General features: G+C 41.8%; 1 protein-coding gene across 6 annotated transcripts in view; it reads left to right on the plus strand.

Annotated features, from left to right (window-relative positions):
- Window positions 1-24,513, plus strand: part of sh3gl3a (SH3-domain GRB2-like 3a) — a 131,864-nt gene that overhangs the window by 85,511 nt on the left and 21,840 nt on the right. For 5 of the 6 annotated variants that reach the window (XM_043677592.1, XM_043677587.1, XM_043677589.1 and 2 more), the window contains exon 2: window positions 15,327-15,395. In XM_043677592.1, coding sequence (XP_043533527.1) covers window positions 15,327-15,395 — 69 coding nt within the window. Of the gene's footprint in view, window positions 1-2,304; window positions 2,424-15,326; window positions 15,396-24,513 lie in introns of those variants that run through there. The other variant, XM_043677591.1, reaches the window with a different exon arrangement.

A 24,513-nucleotide genomic window follows, 5' to 3' on the forward strand; every position in this document is an offset into this window, starting at 1 on the left:
GGCTGTTTTCATTGTAGAAAAGAAGGTTTAGGGGTGACTTGATAGAGGTGTACAAGATGATTAGGGTTGACCATGAGAACCTTTTTCCACGTATGGAGTCAGCTATTCGGGGGCATAGCTTTAAATTAAGGGGTGGTAGGTATAGGACAGATGTTAGGGGTAGGTTCTTTACTCAGCGAGTCGTGAGTTCATGGAATGCCCTGCCAGTCGCAGTGGTGGACTCTCCCTCTTTATGGGCATTTAAGCGGGCATTGGATAGGCATATGGAGGATAGTGGGCTAGTGTAGGTTAGGTGGGCTTGGATCGGCGCAACATCGAGGGCCAAAGGGCCTGTACTGCACTGTATTCTTCTATGTTCTATGTTCAAACTCTCTGCTTCCTATCTCAGTCCCCACTTTGGTTTCCAACAGGTTAAACCACCACCAGTCATCTCTGTCACTCCAGCCTATCACCCTCACCTTGACCTCCTTCCACCTATCGCATTTCCAACGCCCCTCCCCCAAGTCCCTCCTCCCTACCTTTTATCCTCCTGAAGAAGGGCTTATGCCCGAAACGTCGATTCTCCTGCTCCTTGGATGCTGCCTGGCCTGCTGCGCTTTTCCAGCAACACATTTTCAGCTCTGATCTCCAGCATCTGCAGTCCTCACTTTCTCCTAATGTGAGAGTAGCCCTATGGTATAGTAAGACAATGGAAACTTTACCTTTACCTTTTATTTTACCACATATTCTCTTTGTGAACTTGTGAATTAGGGGCTGAATTAGATCATTCAGGTTCTTGAGCTGTGATGCAATTCGGTAAGATCACGGTTCATCTGATTATCCCACATACCTGCCTGCGCCAAACAACTTGCCACCCCCTTCAAGAATCTGTCCAGCCTTGCGTGTTAAAACAAATTGATTGTATCTCATCATTACTCACATATCCTATATTCACAAATTCTATATTCTCCTTTCATTATCTCCCCTCTTCCCCCTGGAAGTTCTGTATTTTATTGAGTTAAGCCCACTACAGCAGAACCTCAAGTGCTGAGAGATAACCTTTTCACACAGAGGGTGATGCATATATGGATCAAGCTACAGAGGAAGTGGGGGAGGCTGGTACAGTTACAACATTTAAAAGGCACCTGGTTGGTACATGAAGAGGAAGGGTTTCGAGGGATATGGGCCAAATGCTGGCAAATGGGACTAATCAGTTTGGGATATCTGGTCAGCATGGACAAGTTGGACCAAAGGGTTTGTTTCCATGCTGTACAACTGAACGACTTTATGACAGCTCTTCACTTCTGTGCTTGGACAGTGAATCTCATCAGAGTGCAGCACAATTATCCTATCACCTGGGGTTCATACTTACAGATTACACCCAATACCCAACAACCAGTCCTGGACTGCTTCATGTATGTTCTCATTCTCACTTCACAAAATATAGAGTCATAGAGATGTACAGCATGGAAACAGATCCTTCGGTCCAACTCGTCCATGCCAACCAGATAGCCCAACCCAATCTAGACCCACATGCAAGCACCCAGCCCATATCCCCCAAACCCCCCCACTCATAGAGCCATCCAGGCTCCTTTTAAATGTTTGCAGTTGTACTAGCCTCAAAGTTGTGTAGCACCTGTAATCTGGACTGACTGACTGACTTCACCATCCATCTGTACTCAGTCAGTGCACAAACCCAAATTGAAACCTGCTGGGCCATTTATGGCCTCAGTGCTCCTGCTTTTATTTAAAAAAAAGGATTTTGCAATCAACCTGTTCAGCGATGTCAGTATACCTCTCTGGGATGAGTGAGACTTGAACCTGGACCTCCTGGCTCAAAGGCAGGGATGCTACCACCACAAGAGCCCTTCAATGCTCCAGCTTAACCTCCTCTCCCAACCTGCAGTGTTTTCCTCATCAGGAAGGACACACTCATTAGTGCCACTTTCAAAGGATCATCAATTACTGCCAAGCTGAGTATTGACTAATTTTGTCTGCCTCCTCCTGAATCTGTAGAAGTGATTCATGGATTCTACTGTTATCAGTAGCTGCAGAAATCCATAGCGCATAGTGTAAAGTGGGTTGATTTGTTGGTTCTGACTTTAAGGCCTCTGCTCCCTGGTATGTGTTCAATAGTTTTTATATTCCTTTGTTTGCAGCATGCCACAGAAAATAAGCAAAGCTGACACAGAGGGGACCCAAGCTGATCAAAGAGGGATGGGAGTCAGAAGAAGTTTCTCAGCAGGAGCCTGTATCTCTCACCTGTCTATAGGCAGTCTCAGTGAGAAACAGTGGTATGGGACTTCCCCAGGTCACTGAGAAGATACCTGCTGAAGTCTTGCTGAAAACTCTTACCAAGCTGAGGAAGACTTGCCAAGATCATTGAAGATGACTGTTGCAGTCAGTTGTTCTATTTGAGACTAGCTCCATCCAGGCTGGAGGAGGTAATGTTTCTAATGCTTCCAGTATATCATCCACTGCTGTGGGAAGGAGGTCACTGATGCCCGGAGGTTCAGTGGTTAGCATTGCTGCTTCACAGCATCATTGACTCAGGTTTGATTCCAGCTTCAAGCAACTGTCTGTATGGAGTTTGCATGTTCTTCCTGTATCTGCATGAGTTTCCTCCTGCAGTCCAAAGATGTGCAGGTTAGGTGGATTGGCCATGCTAAATTGACTGCCATGTCCAGGGATGGGCAGGTTAGGTAGATTAGCCATGGGAAATGCAGGGTAACTAGGATAAGGTGGGTCTGAGGGGAAGATGATGGAGGGGTGGATTTGGGTGGGGTGCTGTTCAAAGGGTTGGTGCAGACACAATGGGCCAAATGGCCTCTTTGCACATTGTAGCGATTCTGTGATTTTGTAAGAACATTTCAGCTATTCAGCTCCTGCATTGATTATACATCAGCTTGTTCTGCAAGAACGAGACGGAGAATTATGTTCCTGAGAGTGGTACAATCTGTTTCGGTAAAGTGGCTGATAAGATTGAATAGTGTGTGTTTAAGTTGTAAGGTGTGAGTGTGATCCTTACAGCCTTTGAGTTTGAGAGTGAGTTAAACCTTTGAGGCATTTAAGGCATTTAATAGTAATTGTTGAAGGTTGTTGGTTGGTGGTTGAAGTGGCAAACAGGTGAAATGAGTGGTGCGTGAAGTTACTTGTTCACTTATAAGATCTGATATTAAAAGGTGGATCACCTGGTTTTGACCAGTCCCCGAGCTCATTGAGCTTCTGTATCCAGTTCATTAGGGCTATACTACAACAAACACAGAATGCTGGAGAAACTCAGTAGGTCTGACAGCATCTGTGCAGAGAAAGCAGAGTTAATGTTTCAAGTCCAGTGACACTGTTTCAGGACAGTCTCTCCACCAATGTTTGCTTTTGTTTTAAATATTCTAGCATCAGCAGTTCTTTGTTCTATTATAGAGTTACATTGTATAGCAGCCATGTGCTCCCACTGGCTTCTCAGTGTCTCTCTGGTAGGCATCCCCGTCCCCTCTCTATCAGAGAACATTGGAACATGTCCTGTGTCCAATTGTGTCATTTGTAGAATGCTTCCTGGGTTACTCCCAGCAACTGCTGCAGCCTGACTGCAGTTTCTGCTTTAGTGATGCAGGCTGACTTCAGGTTTTGTGGGTACATTGATGTGGTGCCAGCCGTGCGCAAGCTTTGACTCACCATGGAATCAAGCAACTGCTCTGCAGTACTCTGTGCTGGTTGCATCTCATAGTCGTGGTCATGCCCAGGCCGTTCCTGCACTGGAAGGAACAGGGCACAGGCTAATCACACTTTGCAACCCTTGGGTCTCAAGGACGATGCTGAGTGATTGCAAGGCAGAGGATCAAAGTCAGCAATATAGTGATCCTTTAACCTGGTACATGAACCTCCACAGATGGGTATGATCCCTTTAAATTGAGGAAACTCCTCGTTTGACAAATGGTTGATGCCTCTTCGAAGAAGACATGTTTCTCTATGCATCCAGCCTTACAAATCCAGGAACTGCTTGAGCCAAACCTTCAAACAGAAGAAATGCTGCAGCTCAAGATGACAGCTTGCTGGCACATTGCCTAGACAGCAGGGCACAGTTAATAAATGTAGCCTTGCCCAACGCAATCTTCTTTGTACATAGATTAACAGGTACGAATACAAAAGAGTGATCCCAGAAATTTGAATAGCACTATCATGCAACCGTTCAAGTAGATGGGCATCAGCTGTTAATATTGCACTAGCTGAGGTAAATGACCTCGTCTGATTTTAGATTTAATTATTACAACTGGACCTCGAGGAAACTTCATGAGGCTAAATGAGGCACTTGTTTTAAAAACAGCAAATGCGAGAGATCACAGTGGGTCAGACAGCATCTATGGAGACAGAGCAAGCTAACATTTTGAGTCCAGATGACTCTTCATTAGAGTACATCTGGACCTGAAACATTAGCTTGCTGTCTCTACAAGGATGCTGTGACCCGCTGTGATCGCCAGCATTTGTTGTTTTCAGTACCGATTCCAGCATTTGCGGTAATTGGCTCCTACGTTGTGTGAATTTGTTTTGTTGCTTTTCTTTTTTGGAACTATGTTTTCTCGCTGCTGTGAGTGAGTGGGTTCTTCCAACTTCAGATTACAAGATTGTCTTGAATATTTTTCTTTCAATAGAGATTGGTAAAAGCTCAAAACTGGCGACTGTTAATGTTAATGCTTTTGCTTAAGATCACCTGAAAATAGCATCACATCGTGTTTGATTAGTGGCTTTACTGACTGATGAGATAATATTCATTTGTATTGTGTCAGGTCCCAGTGGGTCTGGGATGAGGGTGGGTCTGAGTCTGGGGACGTAAGACATCTCGAGAGAGAGTGTGGGGGTGTATTTGGGACCCAATGAATAGGGTTAGACAATTGTATTTAATAGTTGATTTTTTTGAACAGCTGTTTTAATTAGAGTCATAGAGATGTGCAACATAGAAACAGACCCAACTCATCCATGCCAACCAGATATCCTAAATTAATCTGGTCCCACCTGCCAGCACTCCGCCCATATCCCTCCAAACCCTTCCTATTCATATACCCCTCCAGATGCCTTTTAAATGTTGCAACTGTACCAGCCTCCACCACTTCCTCTGGCAGCTCATTCCATACACTCACTACCCCTTTGCGTGAAAAGTTGACCCTTAGATCCCTTTTAAATCTTTCTCCTCTTATCTTAAACCTATGCCCTCTCGTTCTGGACTCCCCCAACCAGGGAAAAGACTTTGCCCATTTAACCTATCCATACCCCTCATGATTTGATAAACCTCTGTAAGGTCACCCCTCAGCCTCCAACACTCCAAGGAAAATAGCCCCAGCCTATTCAGCCTCTACCTGTAGCTCAAACCCTCCAACCCTGGCAACATCCTTGTAAATCTTTTCTGAACCCTTTCAAGTTTCACAACATCTTTCCGATAGGAAGGAGACCAGGTCCAGAGCCCTTGCTAACCTGTAGTTATTACCGTATATACTTGTGCATAGATCAAATTTTGAAGACATGTTAAATCTGAAATTATGGGGTCAACTTATGGTGGGGATTTCACAGGGTCCCCATGCACAACTTGCATCTACACTGGAGTAATGATTGTCCGGTCAGTGGAAAGCCTGGGACATTATTTCAGCATTAGCAATTGCTTTAGGTTGCAGTCACTGGGAGTGAAGGTTATTCACATAGCATGCTTACCTCTTTGATCTGACTTTGGCAGTTTTGTTACTAAAGGCTGCCTAAATCTAGGAATAAATATAACTAGCTTCTAATATTTCTTTAATTCAAATAAATATGAGGTGCTGCATTTTGGAAAGGCAAATAAGAGCAGGCCTTATACACTTAATGGTAAGATCCTGGGGACTGATGCTGGACAAAGAGACCTTGGAGTGCCGGTTCATAGCTCCTTGAAAGTACAGTCGCAGGTAGATAGGATAGTGACGAAGGCATTTGGCATGCTTTCCTTTATTGGTCAGAGCATTGAGTATAGGAGTTAGTAGGTTACGTTGCAACATTGGTTAGGCCACTTTTGGAATATTGTTTGCAATCCTGGTCTCCCTGCTATAGGAAGGATGTTGTGAAACTTGAAAGGGTTCAGAAAAGATTTATAAGGATGTTGCCAGGGTTGGAGGATTTGAGCTATAGAGAGAGGCTGAATAGGCTGGGGCTGTTCTACCTGGAGCATTGGAGGCTGAGATGGGGGACCTTGTAGAGGTATATAAAATCATGAGGGGCATAAATAGATAAGGTCTTTTCCCTGGTGTGGGGGAGTCCAGAACTCGAGGGCATAGGTTTAGGGTGACAGGAGAAAAATTTTAAAGGGACCTAAGGAGCAACTTTTTCACGCAGAGGGTGATACATGTATGGAATGAGCTGCCAGAGGAACTGGTGGAGGCTGGTACAATTGCAACATTTAAAAGGCATCTGGTTGGGTATACGAATAGGAAGGGATATGGGCCAAGTGCTGGCAAACGGGACTAGGTTATGGTATCTGGTCAGCATGGGCAAGTTGGTCCAAAGGGTCTGTTTGCATGCTGCACATCTCCATGATTCTGTGACTCTTAGTTCACAGGGAACATTGATGTTTCTATGTTGAAACACTACTAAACATAAATGCACGTCATTTGTGCCTGGGAGACAGCTGACACTTTGGATCTGAAATGTGTACTTCTAAAGAAGCACTTGAACCGGTATTAAAATTACTTACTCATTAATTAGGTGAAGGTTGTTAACATTGAGTTAACTTCAGTAATAAGCATAAGGACAAGGTATTTCTAAATAGTAAACACCTTACCTTACATTCTTTTCAAACCAATTAACAGAGTCTTGTGGATTTGGCGATAATCATGGTTTGAAAAAAATTATATTTATTAATGAAGCATTTCATTAACGAAGTAAAAATACTTTTAAGATATGTTGATTATCAAACTTTTCTGAGCTTTCCTCTCAAAACATTCTTTGAAGGAAATTTCATTTGAGATGCAGGATTGATAAACAAAGGTTTCTTGATACTAAGGCCTGAGCTTGTGTAAACTCCACGATCCCATCCACTTGAAAGGCCTTCGTGGTTAATCAAAGAAATTCTACTTCATGGGACAAAAGCGGATGACTGTTGTCCATTAGATTTGACACATTCCAAATATTGCTGAAAAAAGTGAACTGCTGTTAGTGTTTCTTTTTTCACTCATCAGGACAGAATTGCAAGATTAGATGTCGCTCCAATCATTGGGCAACACCTAAACAAACCTGATTGTGTTCAGAATTACACTATCAAGATAGTCAGTGAGATGCATAATGCTGCAAGTTACATACAGACTCCCATGGTTTGGAAACAGAAAGGACTTGACCAGGCATTGTGACTTTTCTTTGTAACAAAAGCTGTGGGGATACCCATTTCCTGCTGCAGTCCCCATGGTGATTCATTCACCAATCAGGATAGCCATGCACATTAAATAAAACTTGGTGGTTAACCATGTCCATTCTCATGATAATACTTAAGAGTCCACTTGCTAAAGAATTGGCTCCCTCTGCCCATGCAATGTAAGATGCTTTTTCCCTTTGAGATTTCATATTCTTACAATTTTGTCTTGATGAGCGCAAGACAGAAAGCTTCAGCAATATATTTGTTTCAGCAATACTAAAATTCCATACTACCAAGCTCCCCTGACTTAATATTAACAGTTGAGTGGTGGGGAGGGGATGATCTAGATCATTAGATTACTGATTATGTTGCATACAATTCTGTTGCTGCTGATGGCTCTCAGCATTTCTTGGATGCTTTATCTTGAGTTGCTAGACTTGTTGAAATATATCCCATTTAGCACAGTGATAGTACAGCAGAATATAATGGAAGGTATCCTCAATGTGAAGCTAGAACATTGTCTGCACAAGGACTGTGTAAGTGCCACTCCTCCTGATACTGTTTGGATGGATTCATGGACTCTCATGTTGAAGGATTCTCCTCCCTCAAAAGTCATCAATGAACCTAATTTTTTTTTAGCAATGTTGGAAAGGTTTGGCATGATAGACTAGCATTCAGTACGAGGCTAATTTAATTAAAGTTTCACCATCTGCCAAAGTGAGTTTCATCTCCAACATTAACTCTGCTTTTTTCCCACAGACGCTGTCAGACCTGCTGAGCTTTACCAGCAATTTCTGTTTTTATTGTAGATCTCCAGCATCTGCAGTTCTTTGTTTTAACTCAGAATTACTAGCTCCAGAATGAAAGCTTTTAATTACAGTCTCAGAATTCACTAGTATTCACCTTTGTGGGTGGCACGGTAGCTCAGTGGTTAGTGCTGCTGCCTCACAGAACCAGGGGCCCGGGTTCGATTCCACCCTTGGGTGACTGTCTGTGTGGAATTTGCACATTCTCCCCGTGTCTGTGTGGGGTTCCTCCCAGGTGCTCTGGTTTCCTCCCACAATCCAAAGATGTGCAGGTTAGGTGAACTGGCCATGCTAAATTGCCCCATAGTGTTCAGGGGTGTGTAGGTTAGGTGCATTCGTCAGAGGTAAATGTAGAGTAATAGAGTAGGGCAATGGGTCTGGGTGAGTTACTCTTCAGAAGATCAGTGTGCAGTTTTTGGGCTGAATGGCCTGCTTCCAACACTAGGGATTCTGTGATTCAGTGAAGTACAAATTATTTTTTGATGTTCTGTGCTTATCCAGCGCAGAGATGCAATGATCCCAAATAACTGTAACACTGACTTGATGGAGTTCTCTGAGATAAGTGAGTATTGATGAAGGTAATGTGGTCAATATTGTACACTTTCAGAAGGTGTTTTGATGAAGTGCCGCATCAAAAACAGACTTGTTTGCAATATTGAAGCCAATAGGACTAATGATGCAGTGAAAAGTTTGGGAATAAAATTGACTAAAGATTACGAAGCAGAGTAGTGGTCAGCAATTATTTTTCAGACAATAATGATTTTCAAATGTGGTAATGTCCTGAACTCAAGTATACAGAGCATAAATTTCAAGAGGGTTTCACAGTAAATTTTCAAATATTTCAGGTCGCTCTTAGTACAGGTTCAAGTCTCAATTGTTCATATTCTCAGTCAAATTGTCAGAAGACCATTCTTATTGAAGATGGCTTTTATAGCAAATGAATTTAAAAATGGTTAATGTAAATAATCAGTATCATGGTTGCGTGATTGACAATCCCACAGTTGTCCCAAAATGTGTTCTTGGCTCCATTATCAATCATCTTTCATTAAATATTGCATACTGTTAATTTGACTCATGGCTACATTAGTTCAATTCTTTGAGGAGAAAGTGAGGTCTGCAGATGCTGGAGATCAGAGATGGAAATGTGTTGCTGGAAAAGCGCAGCAGGTCAGGCAGCATCTAGGGAACAGGAGAATCGACGTTTCGGGCATTAGCCCTTCTTCAGGGCTTCAGCAACACATTTCCATCTCTACATTAGTTCAATACACACCAAAGAGTGATTCAATGTTTCAGTTTCCACGTTTTAGATCTACAAACTCAAAAATAAATTTTGTTTACTTTGAATTTGAGTATACGATCATTTTGATTCAAAACAGCTGATCTCCTTCCTTGACATAAGATTATGCTAATACTAATTTCTGTTCTGACCTCTTCATAAAAACTTGCAAGCATCCTTCAGTTCTCCTCTGCTAGTCAGTAAGATTGTGGTTGATCTGATTGTTGTCTCAGCTCCACTTCCTACTCAGTCTCCTGTAGCCCTTGACTACCTTGTCTGTCTATTTAACTATGCAATGAACAAATTCATCATCCAGCCTCCACTACTTTCTGGGAATGAGAATTCCACAGACTAACAACCCTATAAGTTTCATTTCTCTGAACTCCAATGCATGAAGGCCAATATTTCAAACTTTTTTTTCAAATGCTGCCTTTGTTCCATTTCATTCAATGCTACATCGACACTCACATAATGTATTTTCATTTTTCAAGGTGGTTTTGCCATCTTTAAATGACACTCTGGGTACAGCTCAGATCCCACAGCTCCCAGTCTGCATTCCAATGTATGTAGCTCTGCATCAATAAGACTAAAGCATTAAAATGTAACTACTCAAATATATTTATCAGTTTTGCTTCACCAAGTGAAATGCTCAAAGACTCTCCAAAGTATGTTTAATTCTCTCTTCAATACAAATTTTCTTGTTTCACAGTTTTATTTTGCAATAAGATAATATATATCATTTTAGCGACTTAACTAAAGCACTGAGCAATACTGAAGAAGTGCATTGATAACTTATAACATTTGCTTCCAGAAAAACGTAAGTTCCTCATGACCTGTCAGTGTTCACTGGAATGTTGAATTTGGGAATCCTGCTTTTCCATCTCCCACTTTCACTGTCAGTCCTTTTTTAAAAAAAGGAGTTTGTGCATCTTTGAAGGGAAAAGTACTCATCGAAGATCACTGCACTAGGGAGCTCAGATCACAGAATGAAGGCTGGAAACTAACCAACAGCAGAAATAATTGTGCTTGAGGTGAATAAGACTTGGGGAAAGCTAAGTAAATGCATGAGGGAGAAAGGAATAGGAACAGAAGTAGGCCATTCCACCCCGAAAGCCTGTTCTGTCATTCAGTGAAGTCATGCCTTTGGCCCATATCTCTTAATGCATTTATTTATCAAAAACATATATATCTCAGATTTTAACAACTGATCCAGTGTCTACTGCTATTTGTGAAAGAGAGTTTGAAATATCTACCACCTTTTGTATGTCGAAGTGCTTCCTAAATCTCTCCTGAATGGTCTGGTTAACACTGCTGCCTCGCAATGCCAGGGATCCAGATTCAATTCCAACCTCGGGCAACTATCTCTTTGGTGTTTGCACGTTCTTCCCGTGTCTGTGTGGGCTTCCGTTAGATGCTCCGGTTTCCTCCCACAATCCAAAGAAGTGCAAATTAGGTGAATTGGCCATGCTAAATTTCCCGTAGTGTCCAGGTATGTATAGGTTATGTGCATTAGCCATAGGAAATGCAGGGTTACAGGGATAGCATGGGGGATGGGGCTTGTGGGATGTTCTTTGGAGGGTCGTTGTAAAGTTGTTGGGCCAACTGGCTGTTTCAACACTGGGGCTAGTTCTAGAATCTCCAACCAGTGGAAATAGTTTATCTTTACCCTGACTTCTTCTGTCAATATCTTGAAGACTTTGATCAAATCACCTCTTAACCTTCTAAATTATGGAGGAAACAGGCCTAATTTGTATAATCTGTCCTCATAACTTAACCCCTAAAGTCCAGATATCATTCTTTTTAAACCTACGTTGTACTCCATCAAGATTAGAGTGGTGCTGGAAAAGCACAGCAGGTCAGGCAGCATCCGAGGAGCAGGAAAATCGATGTTTCAGGCAGGAGCCCTTCATCAGGATTGAGGGCCCTCATTCCTCATGAAGGGCTTTTGCCCGAAATGTTGATTTTCCTGCTCCTCAGATGCTGCCTGACCTGCTGTGCTTTTCCAGCACCACTCTAATCTAGACTCTGATCTCCAGCATCTGCAGTACTCACTTTCGCCCTCCGAGGTCATTCCTAAAGTGTGGTGTGCGGATCTGCTCAAATTCTGCCAAGTGGGGTCGAATGAGGGCGTTGTATGGCTGCAGTATAACTTCTACAAATTCGTGCTCCAGTCCTCTAAATATAAAGGAAAGCATTCCTTTAGCTTTCTCGATTTTTGTCTGCACCAGTTCATGATATTTTAAATATCTATGCACTGGAACTCCCGAGTCTCTTTGGAAATTCAATGTATTTATCTTCATACCATCTGCAATGTAATCTGATTTATTCTTTCTCAGTCCAAAATGAATAACCTCACACTTGCTTACATTGAGTTCCATCTGCCATAGTTTTACCCATCTATTAATAGTCCATCAATATCTCTTTGTAAATTCATGCTATCATCTGCACTGTTGGCAGTGCTGCCCAACTTGGGTCATCAGCAAATGACATTCCTCTGTCCTCCTTTGTCACCTCTTCAAAACCTTCATGAGGTTTGTTAGGCATGGTCTACCTGTCATGCATTCATGCTGACTCTCCCTATTGCACGGGAAATTTTCAAGGTATTCAGCTAATCCATCTTTGATTATAGGCTCCAACAGTTTTCCCACCATAGATGTCAGGCTAACAGGTTTACAACTCCCTGGTTTTCGTCTTTCGTCCTTCTTAAAATTGCACATGCAGTTTTCCAATCCAAAGGGACAACTCCTGTATCTAAGGAATTCTGAAAGATTCGGGTTCAAGCATCTATAATGTGCTCCTTTACTTACTTTAATCCACATCGAATTGAAACCATTAGGTCCTGGGTATTTGTCACTCTCTAATTCCATTAATTTCCTCATTATCAATGTTTTAGTCCTGTTAATTTTATTCAGTCCATGTACCCGATCCACTATTAATTTCTGGCCAGCTATCTTCAACTTCCACTGTGAATACTGAGGCAGAGTCAACATGTCTACCATTTCCCCATAGTTATTAACAATATCTCCAAACTTGGATTGGGGATTGCTCCCAACGACCCACTTTCCCTTTATCTAACTATAAAAATTATTTTTATTGATTTTGATGTCCGTTGCAAGATTCCTTTTGATAATCCATTTGAGTGGCTCTTATAAACTGAAACATTATGCAGATAGATGGAATTGAATTAAACTACAGAGAGGCGATGTATTATTGTATTATTGCTAGACCATTAAGCCAAAAACTCAGCTAATGTTCTTGGGACCAAAGTTCAAATCCTGCCACGGCAGATGGTGGAATTTGAATTCGGTGAAGAATCTGAAATTAAGAGCATAATGATGACCATGAATTCCTTGTTGATTATCCAGAAAAACCCATCTGGTTTACAGATGTCCTTTAGGGAAGGATATCTGCCATCCTTACCTGGTCTGGCCTACATGTGACTCCAGATCCATAGAAATGTGATTGACTCCTAACTACCCCCTGCGGGCCTAACTAGAGATATCCACATCCTGTGATTGTGTTTAAAAGTGAAGAATCAGAAAATCCCTAATGTGCAGAAACAGGCCATTCAGTCCATCAAGTCCACACTGACCTGTCACTCTCTAATTCCATTAATTTCCTCAATGTTTTACTCGTTAATTTTATTCAGTCCTTGTACATGATCCACTATTAATTTCCTCAGGACTTCTGGCCAGCTATTTTCCACTTCCACTGTAAATACTGAGGCCAGAAGAGCATCCCACCCAGATCCAGCTCCCCTACCTTATCCCTGTAACTCTGCATTTTCCATGGCTATCCCACATAACCTACACATCCCTGGATACTGGGCAATTTAGCACGGTCAATCCACCTATCCTGCATATCTATGGACTGTGAGAGGAAACCGGAGCACCCGGAGGAAACCCACGCAGACACGGGGAGAATGTGCAAACACCTGACAGTCTCTTGAGGGTGGAATCGAACCCAGGTCCCCGGCACTATGGGACAGCAATGCTAACTTGTGTGTAAACACCAGCATAGACCACTTAGGCTGAATGCCCTAACTTCCATCTGCAAATTCAATGGAATATATAGTTTTCCATGTATCGACTCCATTTCTGGGGCTTCTTGGGTGCATTTTTCTTCGGAACAGAAATATTTTGCCACCAAGTAGGCATTAACAGAATGACCCACGATCAATGTAAACTCAGTTATTTATCTTCCAGCAGAGAATCTCACTGAAAAGGAGCAAGAGTTGTAAATGTGTACAAAACTGTAGCGCATGTAATCTGTATGTCTATTTCAGAAATTGGTTGGTGGGCGAGCTATCACGAGCAATATGAGGGCTCCTTAATTTTCCTGTTAAGTAGGGGGAGACTAAAATAATTGAAAATAATGGTGAGGCGTATTGCATTGATGTATATAATTTCCTTCAGGATGCAGGTTTAAATAGCTGCAATTCTATACTTCATTAACATGGGAAAGCAGAATTTTCTTGCATGATATAGGAATTCAGTTGACCTACTGAAGACTTTCTAATGTGATCCATCAAAGCACCATTTTTGTCATAGCTGAAATCTTCATCTTACATGATTATTCATTATCATTAACTTGTGCTTTTGCATCTCAGCCTAACATGAATAATTCTAAACATTATGGAACTGCCCTTCTTTAATAGAGATGAAATGAAAATACTCCAACATTCAATTTTTTTTATTTATGGAGGATGTTAATGTTTTGTATGGCTGTGATCTCAACAGATGAGTACTGGACAAGCTTCAGCATCTGTGCTGACCTACATACAACTGTATGTTAGAGAAAAGCTGCAGTGTTGAAATAATATGATGAGTTTGTATTGTCAGTTTGCTTTAAATCAAGTGCTGCTTTGGACTAATTTTGATGCTGTGTTCTTGTCCTGACAGGAATATATTACATTTGTCCCGTTGTCCCCTGTCCTAATCAATGTCTTCATCTTTGCCCTGTTTTGGATGGCATCAATGTATTTGTTACAGTCATTTCTGAAAGAACAATTACACTACTTTCTACTCATAAAATTGCATCATTGCTTTAACTGTAAGGTTCAGTTTGCTTCACTTGATGACTCAACAATGGACAAGAGATTGAAAATGTGCTGTCTTTGCCTTGTATGAGTCAGAGCTGAAAATGTGTTGCTGGAAAAGCGCAGCAGGTCAGGCTGCATCCAAGGAGCAGGAGAATCGACGTTTCAGGCATGAGCCCTTCTTCAGGAAGGGCTCATGCCCGAAACGTCGATTCTCCTGCTCCTTGGATGCTGCCTGACCTGCTGCGCTTTTCCAGCAACACATTTTCAGCTCTGATCTCCAGCATCTGCAGTCCTCACTTTCTCCTTGTATGAGTCAGGAGAGAATTCCAAATTGAAATAAAAGAGGGACATTTGTCCCCGATTTGTTGAAGGATGTTAATTCTTAGGGATTTTACAAGATGCCAACTTGGACAAAATTTTGGACTTTATTGAGAAGGGATGCAGACTATAAGCTGTTTGGTGTTACTTAGGCTATTAGTTGACTGTGGAATCCCAATGGTCATGTTGAATAAGATTTATTCAAATAATCCTTCTTCATAGTTGAGAATTTGTAAACATAACAATGTGCATCTTAGCCATGTATGAGATCAAGAACCAAATTGTGAGGGAGGTTTGTGATGACAAAAGAAAATGACTTCAGAGGGTGTTGATGATGAAGGGAGATTTCTCTGCTTCTTCACCCCAAAGCCTGAACACTTCAATCATCTAATAGCCATACATGGAACCTGAATAACATAAATTAGTAGTGGTCTTTTTATTAATAGTGTGATAGAAGTATGTTTGGCTCTTAATTTTATTTGCATTTCACTTTCAAAACATTTGGGTACTCTATTTTGACTTTATTTTAATATTTTTATTTTGCAGTTTGTTAGTGAGAAAATGGGTGGAGCTGAAGGAACAAAACTAGATGAGGACTTTGTAGAAATGGAACGGGTAAGTAAAGGTGTTTCTGGGTAAGATTTGTAGCAAACGGCAATAGGAACAAAAATTAACCAGTCAATGATTGAATATAGTGAATATATTTGAAGTATTTTGACTCATTTTTGAAATGAGATTTGAAAAATTGGAGTTTTTAACTAAAGCTGAGAAGGTAATTTGATAGATGTCATAAAGATTATGAATGTTTATCACAAGGCGAAAAGTGATGGATTTGTCCCACTGTCTGATGAGATGGTAATAAGTGGAGAAAAATTTAAGATAATCTCACGGGGAGAAGGCCATGTTAAAAATAAAAGCTCAGGTCTGTCAGTGGTTAGAGTGTGGAACCACCTAGCACACAATGTGGCTGAACAGTTTCGATAAGTTCTTTAAGAGGGAATTAAACAGTAATTTGAAAATCAAGGATAGTAAAGGACATGAAATTAATTAGTAGTTTGGAATTCAATGAGGCAGCTTATGTGGAGAAAGGCACCAGTAACAGGTTGCTGGGCTCTTTTGTTCCTGCTACATTTTGTGGTTAGCTGTATTCACTGTATTAGAGCAGATATAGCAAGACTGTTATAATATTGACTCAAATAAGCTTATTCCAAAACATGGAGTGCCACCTGCTGTCTGATTTATAAAGCATGCCCCTATAACGTAAATACATTTTAAAGAGCAGGTAATCTCAGAAACATTATTTTTGGTGAGAATTTTTTATACCATTTTGAAAGATTCTTTTTACAAAATTTGTAGATCATCATTTATTCCCCAACTGATAAAGGGAAAATACCGATATGAATTTAAATAGTAAAATATCTCAAAGTACTCACAGAAACATAATCAAATGAAATTTGACAGTAAGTCATGTCAGAGATTTTAAGACATGGTTTAAGACAGAAGGAAAAATAGAAAGACAATTCCTGAACTGAGGTTTTAAGTAGCTGAAGGCATGGCCGCAATGTTCGAGGGATGGAAATTGAGAACACTCCAGAATTCTAGGAGTGCTGGATGTTTCCAGATCTCTACCTGCTAGGAGGTCCTATATGAGAATGGTCCAGATTAATTGAGCCAGTTTTATCTTTATTTCCTCTTAACTCTCTGATAAATGTTCACTTGTTTAGCACAGCAGCCCACATTAGACTGGAATTCTTTATCTTTGATATCCACAAAAACCTAAATTCTACTTCTATGCATTGCCATCTAAGTCACTTATGTTGTTAATTAAATTTGCAAATGCTCTGCAGAATAGTTGGGCATCTAACTGGAGCATGCCCAAATGCGTCATTTAATTTCTATTGCTGATAGTTGCCTAACTTCTAATTTCTATTGCGAGAACATGCATTAACGAAATGTAATTGTTTATCACTTCATAGAGTCATAGAGATATCCAGTACAGAAACAGACCCTTCCTTCCAACTCATCCATGCAGACCAGATATCCTAAACTAATCTAGTCCCATTTGCCAGCATTTGGCCCATAATCCTCGAAACCCTTCCTATTCATGTACCCATCCAGATGTCTTTTAAATGTTGTAATTGTACCAGCCTCCACCGATTCCTCTGGTAACTTATTCCACACACGCACCACCGTCTGCGTGAAAAAGGTGTCCCTTGGGTCTCTTTTAAATTTTTTCCCTCTCACCCTAAACCTATGCCTCTAGTTCTGAACACCCCCACCCCAGGAAAAATACCTTGTCAATATACTCTATCCATGGCTGTCATGATTTTATAAATCTATATAAGGTCACCCCTCAGCCTCCGAAGCTCGAGGGAAAACAGCCTCAGCCAATTCAGCTTCTCCCTACAGCTCAAATCCTCCAACCCTGTCATGATTCAGAGGTGGCCGAGCAGAGGCTGAGAGCTAAGTTCGGTACCCATAGGGAGGGCCACAACCAGGACCTTGGGTTCATGTCACATTACAGGTGATCACCATTGCACTGCATACACACACACACATATTCCTACATACACACACTCTCACATACACATGGACACAGGTACACACAGACACCCACGCATACCCTTATAGACACACACACTCCCACACATGCACCCCCTCACAGACATAAGACACTCTGCACTCACTACACACACACACACACACATTCTCACACTCAACCCCCACCCCAGACAGACACACACACAGACAGACAAAGACCCACTTGCACACACATATTTTGTGTGGTGAATTTGTACTTGGAGTTATATTGCACTTTGCTCAAAAACTGCATACATTCATGTAGAACTCTGAGTTCAAAAACTGCATGAATTTATGTAAAACTCTGTTATCTCACTTTTTAGATTAGAATCAATCTAAACATCAGCTTCCAATTAAACCTGTTGGACTATAACCTGGTGTTGTGTGATTTTTAACTTTGTCCAACCCTGTCAACATCCTTGTAAATCTTTTCTGAACCCTTGCAAGTTTTGCAACATCACTCCAATAGGAGGGAGACCAGAATTGCACACAATATTCCAAAAGTGGCCTAACAAATGTTCTGTACAGCCACAACATGACCTCCCAGCTCTTATACTCGATACTCTGCCCAATAAAGGAAAGCATACCGAATGCCTTCTTCACTATCCTATCTACCTGCGACTCCACATTCAAGGAACTATGAACCTGCACTCCATGGTCTCTTTGTTCAGCAACACTCCCCAGGATCTTAAGTGTACATGTCCTGCTTTAATTTGCCTTTCCAAAATGCAGCACTTCACATTTATCTAAATTAAACTCCATCTGCCACTCCTCAGCCCATTGGCCTATCTGATCAAGATTCTGTCAGCTTTCAACATTTTTCATCTAAAAATCCTCAGCAAAAGTATTATCAGGAATGCAGAAAAATTATCTGCCACAGAGTGGCAGATGGAGTTTAATTTAGATAAATGCGAGATGCAGCATTTTGGGAAGGCAAATCAGGGCAGCATTTACACATTTAATGGTAAGGTCCTGGAGTGTTGCTGAACAAAGAGACCTTGGGGTGCAGGCTCATAGTTCCTTGAAAGTGGAGTCACAGGTGGATGGTTTGGTAAAGAAGGCATTGGTATGCTTTCCTTTATTGATCAGAACATAGACGTAGAGTTGGAAGGTCATGTTGTAGCTGTAAAGGACATTCGTTAAACCACTTTTGGAATATTGTGTGCAATTCTGGTCTCCCTCCTATAGAAAGGATGTTGTGAAACTTGAAAGGGTTCAGAAAAGATTTACAAGGATGTTGCCAAGGTTGGAGAGTTTGAGCCATAGGGAGAGACTGAATAGCCTGGGGCTGTTTTCCCTCGAGCTTTGGAGGCTGAGGGGTGACCTTATAGACGTTTATAAAATGATGAGGGGCATGGATAGGGTGTATAGTCAGGTATTTTCCCTGGGGCTGGGAGTCAAGAACTAGAGGGCATAGGTTTAGGGTGAGAGGGGAAAAAAATTAAAAGGGGCCTAAGGGACAACGTTTTCACACAGAGGGTGGTGCATATATGGGATGAGCTGCCAATGGAAGTGGTAGAGGCTGGTACAATTACAACATTTACAAAGCGCAATGTAGCTCAATGGGCAAATTCTCACCACTGAAGTGGTGGTGAGTTCCTCCCACCTATTAATGCCAATGCTACTGTGCTCAAGAATGTCTTTGATGCTTTTTATTTGTCCTTTCTTAAGATTTTGAAGCAGAAGTGGATCATTTGACCATTTGAGTCTGCTCCATCATTCAATGAGATAATGGCTGATTAGATAATCCTATCTCCACTTTCTTGCGTTTTCCTCAATGTGCTTGATTCCCTCATTGATCAAAGTTTGTCCATCTCAGCCTTGAATATACTTAATGACCCAACCTCAACAGTCCTAAATGATAAAGAATTCCATAGGTAGACTACTGTAAGAGAAAAAAAATCCTCCTCATCCCTATCTTAAATGTATGATCCCTTACTCTGAGATAATGCCCTCTGGTCTACACTCTCCCACAAGGGGAAACAATGCCTCCTCCTCTATCCTCTCCAGCCCCCTCAGAATCTTATGCTTCAATGAGATCACTTCTCATTTTTCTAATTCCAGTTAGTACAGGCCCAATCTACTCAACCTCTCTTCATAAAACAATCCCTTCACCTGTGAGATCAACTTAGTGAAACTTTTCTGGACTGCCTCCAATACCAGTAACCTTTCCTCAGAATAGTAGACCAAGCTGTTCACAGTTTTCCAGCTGTGGTCTGATGAGTACCTTGTATAATTTTAGTAAGACCTCCATATTTTTCTAATCCATTCCTTTTCAAATGAAAGCCAACAGTCCATTTGCCTTCCCCATTAACCACTGAAATCGGATGCTAACTTTTTGAGATTTATCCACAGGACTTTCAGTCCCTCTGTGGTGCAGCTTTTTGCAGTATTTCCAAATGCAGCTCTCTTATTCTCCCCACTAAAGTGCACTGTGTTACATTTCCCATATTATATACCATCTGTTAAGTTTTCACCTACTCACTAAATCTGTCTTTGTTCCTCTGTAGACACTTCATGCCATCCTCACTACTTGCTTTCCTACCTTTTTTTTGTGTCATCCACAAACATGTGTAATACATTTCTATATTATTATTAAACCAGATCTGTAGTATAGCGTGCTTATGTTCCAGTTAAAAACCAGCTCGTTAAATAATAAAATATGATCTGTCAGGCCAGATTTCAGTCTGAGATTTGACTTGTCCAGTAATAACATCAGTTGGGATCATAACACCTTCTATTTTTGCCATGTCCAATTGTTGCTGAATTTCCCAAGAAACTGTTCACTTTCAGACTAGGAGGTCTGATATCTCTCTGTGACTGCTCCCTTGGGACATTGATCATTTGAGAATTGGGAAAATGGGGCATAAGCAGGGAACACAACGCCAAGTCCATCAAAGGTGATTGTTGCAAGAATTTTGTGGTACAGGTTCATAGTTCCTTGAAAGTGGAGCCACAGACTGACAGTAGTGAAGAAGGCATTTGGCATGCTTGCCTTTATTGGTCAGTACATTGAATATTGGAATTGGGAAATCATGTTGAGAATGTACAGGACATTGGTTAGGCCATTTTTGGAATTCTGCGTTCAGTGCTGGTCTCCCTGCTTTAAGAAAGTTGTTATGAAACTTGAAAGGGTTCAGAAAAGATTTAATAGGATATTGCCAGGGTTGGATGAAAGGCTGAATTCCCTGGAGCATCGTAGGCTGAGGGATGCCATTATAGACGTTTGTAAAATCATGAGTGGCATGGATAGGGTGAATAATCAAGGTCTTTTCCAAAGGGTATAGGTTTCCAAAACTAGAGAGCATAGGTTTAAGGTGAGTGGGGCAAGATATGAAAGGGACCTAAGGGTCAACATTTTCACGTAGAGGGTGGTGCGAGTGTGGAATGGGCTGCAACAGAAGCTGGTGGAGGCTGGTACAATTATAACATTTAAAAGGTATCTGGATGGGTATATGAATAGGAAAGGTTTAGAGAATATAGGCCAAAGCTGGCAAATGGGATGAGATTAACTTAGGATATCAGGTGGGCATGGACTGATATGCCCAGTCCTCAGGAGTCTGTTTTCATGCTGTACAACTCTGACTCTGAGTGCTTCTAGAAAGACACTAGCATTTATTCAACAGTCCTGTCATTGGATGATGAGATGGAGATATTGCTATTAGAAATATATAGCACCCTAAGTATCACTAGTACCCAAGATCACATTACCACACTCCTGCAGTACAGGAGTGTGGTAATGATAGCTGTACTATACAGAAGGACTTTTGCTGAGCTGCAGTTGTACTTTTTGTCATAGCCATAACTTGTGGAAGGCTGACTTGGGGCAGCTGATCTACTGTTGGATCTTCTTGTCACTGGTGTCCTTTTGAGAAAGGGGCTGCTAAGTTGTTGGAAGCACTCAACATACTCCCGAATCTGTCCTTCAAATATGAGAGGTGGAAAATTCAGCTGGCCATGTGGGTTGTGTTGATATGTATTTTTGTTTTGGAAATGTTCACGGACAGGTTGAGTTACTTGCATGCAGAATCGAGAAAGTTGAGTAGCTTGCAAATCTTCCAGAGAGAGCAATCACGCTGCATTCATCCGTAATCTGGAGATCGTGTACATCTGTGCGGGTCAGTTTAATTTTGGTGCAGAGGTGACTGAGATTAAAGAATTTTCCATCTAGACTGCAATTTATCAATTTATTAATTCCACAGAGCAATTAATCTTGATGAGGAGAATAGTAACTGCCAAATAGTTTGAAGATAGAGTTGGCTGCTACACTTAACTTCATATCTCCCCATTCAATAATTACAGTCATATCATCAAGAAGCAGGATTGTGATGGAGTTTCTTGGACACCAAATCTTGAGAGGACAATCCACACAGCCTCACTTTTAAACCCAATGTTTTGATTCGGTTGATGATTAAATAAGAGTTCCTCATGTTGCACTCATCATTTTTCTTGCATTTGTCAGGCAAAAATAGCCATGGGTAAGATTCCTGGTGAAGATCCAAACTCTGTGCCTCTGAGGGAATTTCCTTACCTCAGAGATTAGGCAATTCAGGAATATGTATGTCAGAATTCTCTCTGCAATGGACAAGACCTGTATCATAATAGATTCCACTGTGTAATTAATCTCTCTTCTTAAAAGTTATCAGTATTGGTATGGGGGAGTTGGGTATAGAAGATCATGGTGGGTGAATACAATGTGAGCAAGTTTGAGTACAGCAGGCAAGTTTTAGAATGATGCCAGGTTTAGAAGAGGGTGAAAGGTGAGGGACTGGCCACATCATAAATCATAGAATCCCTACAGTGTGGAAACAGGCGATTCAGCCCACCATGAACATAGGAGGAACAGTTAGTAAGTTTGCAGATGACACCAAAATTGGAGGTGTAGTGGACAGCAAAGAGAGTCACCTCAGATTACAACAGGATCTGGACCAGATGGGCTAATGGGCTGTGAAGTGGCAGATGGAGTTTAATTCAGATAAATGCGAGGTGCTGCATTTTGGGAAAGCAAATCTTAGCAGGACTTATACACAATTCTGGTCTCCTTCCTATCGGAAAGATGTTGTGAAACTTGAAAGGGTTCAGAAAAGATTTACAAGGATGTTGCCAGGGTTGGAGGATCTGAGCTACAGGGAGAGGCTGAACAGGCTGAGGCTGTTTTCCCTGGAGCGTTGGAGGCTGAGGGGTGACCTTATAGATGTTTACAAAATTATGAGGGGCATGGATAGGATAAATGGTCCTTTTCCCTGGGGTGGGGGAGTCCAGAACTAGAGGGCATAGGTTTATGGTAAGAGGGGAAAGATATAAAAGGTACCTAAGGGGCAACTTCTTCATGCAGAGGGTGGTGCATGTATGGAATGAGCTGCCAGAGGAAGTGGTGGAGACTGATACAATTACAACATTTAAAAGGCATCTGGATGGGTATATGAATCGGAAGGTTTTAGAGGGATATGGGCCAAGTGCTGACAAATGGGACTAGATTAGGTTAGGATATTTGGTCGACATGGACAAGTTGGACCAAAGGGTCTGTTTGCATGCAGTACATCTCTACAACTCTGTGACTGTAAGTTCACACTGACCCTCCGAAGAGTAACCCAACTAGACTCATTCCCCTACTAAAGCAAATCCCTGAACACTATGGCCAATTTAGCACAGCCAATTCACCTAACCTACACATCTTTGGATTATGGGAGGAAACTGGAGCACTCAGAAGAAACCCAAGAAGACACGGGGAGAATGTGCAAACTCCACACAGACAGTAACCTGAGGCTGGAATCGAATCAAGGTTCCTAGTGCTGTGAGGTAGCAGTGCTAACCACTGAGCCACCATGTCCCAATCTGTATTCACTGCATGGGTTGGCATCCCAAGATGCTACCTCTTCAATTTATGATTTGTGTGCTCTCCACAACTTTATCTCTGCATATTTCCCGTGATGGTGTTTTCTGAGCCCTGTTAATTTTTGATTTAGAATTAGAATTCCTACAGTGTGGAAACAGGTCCTTCAGTCCAACAAGTCCACACTGCCCCTCTAATAAAGCAACGCACCCAGACCCATTACCCTAAATTTCCCCTGACTAATGCACCTAACCTCTACATCCCTGAACGCTATGGACAATTTAGCGTGGCCAGTTCACTGAAACTGCGCATCTTTGGACCATGGAAGGAAACCGGAGCACCCAGAGGAAACCAGGCAGACACTTGGCGAATGTGTAAACTCCATACAGATAGTCACCTGTGGCTGGAATTGAACCTGGGTCCCTGACACTATGAGGCAGCAGAGCTAACCACGGGGCCACCGTGCCCCAATCTGTATTCAGTGCATGGTTTAATTGGGGTGTTACTGAATTTGACATTAATCTATGTAGCACAGTTCTAAACCCTTAAGCTTTGAATTTATTTATTGGTTTTCAATGAGTTTTCTACAAAAATAGATTTGTATTCCTTCTGTAGTGATTGTAATTAGATCAGCCAGCTGGATGTAATAGAATATGAGTTCCCTGATTGGGGCTGTTAATCTGGCCCAATCAGGGAGTCCTGGCTGACAGATTTAAAAAAGGCAGTGTCAGAAATACTGCCACCCTGGTAGTTAAGCAGGAGGCAGCATTAGGAGGTGGAAAAGTCAACATTTCCAGTCTAATCCTTCTTTGGGAGTGGGTGTTAGGGGAGCTTCAGATAAAAGGGGGCGGGGAGGGTTATGTGTGGGGAGATGGGCAGGATGGTGGGGTAGGGATAGGTGAACACAGATAGAGGGTATGACCTGGTTGATCAGAATCTGGTTGGTAGCTGGAAGGAAGGGTCAATCAGAGGAGTGGTAGGGAGGGGGAGGGCCTGATAAGGGAGGTTGTTTGAAATTGGAGAGCTCAATGTTAGGTCCTCTTGGCTGGAGGCTGCCTCAACAAAAGATGAGATATAGTTCCTCCAATTTGCAGACTGATTCGCTGTGGTAACAGAGCAGGCCAAGATTGGTCAAGTCAGAAAGGGAGTGGGAATTAAAATGGGCGGTGGCTGGGAAGTCAGATCAGCCCCTGTGGGCCCAGCTGAGATGCTCAGCAAAACATGCCCTGAGTTTTGTCTCCCCAATGTAGAGAAGGCCATATTGGGTGCAACGGATACAGTAAACTAGGAGAGGCAGGTGAACCTGTTTCACCTGGAAGT

This window comes from Chiloscyllium plagiosum, chromosome 36, assembly GCF_004010195.1.
Source record: "Chiloscyllium plagiosum isolate BGI_BamShark_2017 chromosome 36, ASM401019v2, whole genome shotgun sequence".
Classification (NCBI taxonomy): Eukaryota; Metazoa; Chordata; class Chondrichthyes; order Orectolobiformes; family Hemiscylliidae; genus Chiloscyllium; species Chiloscyllium plagiosum.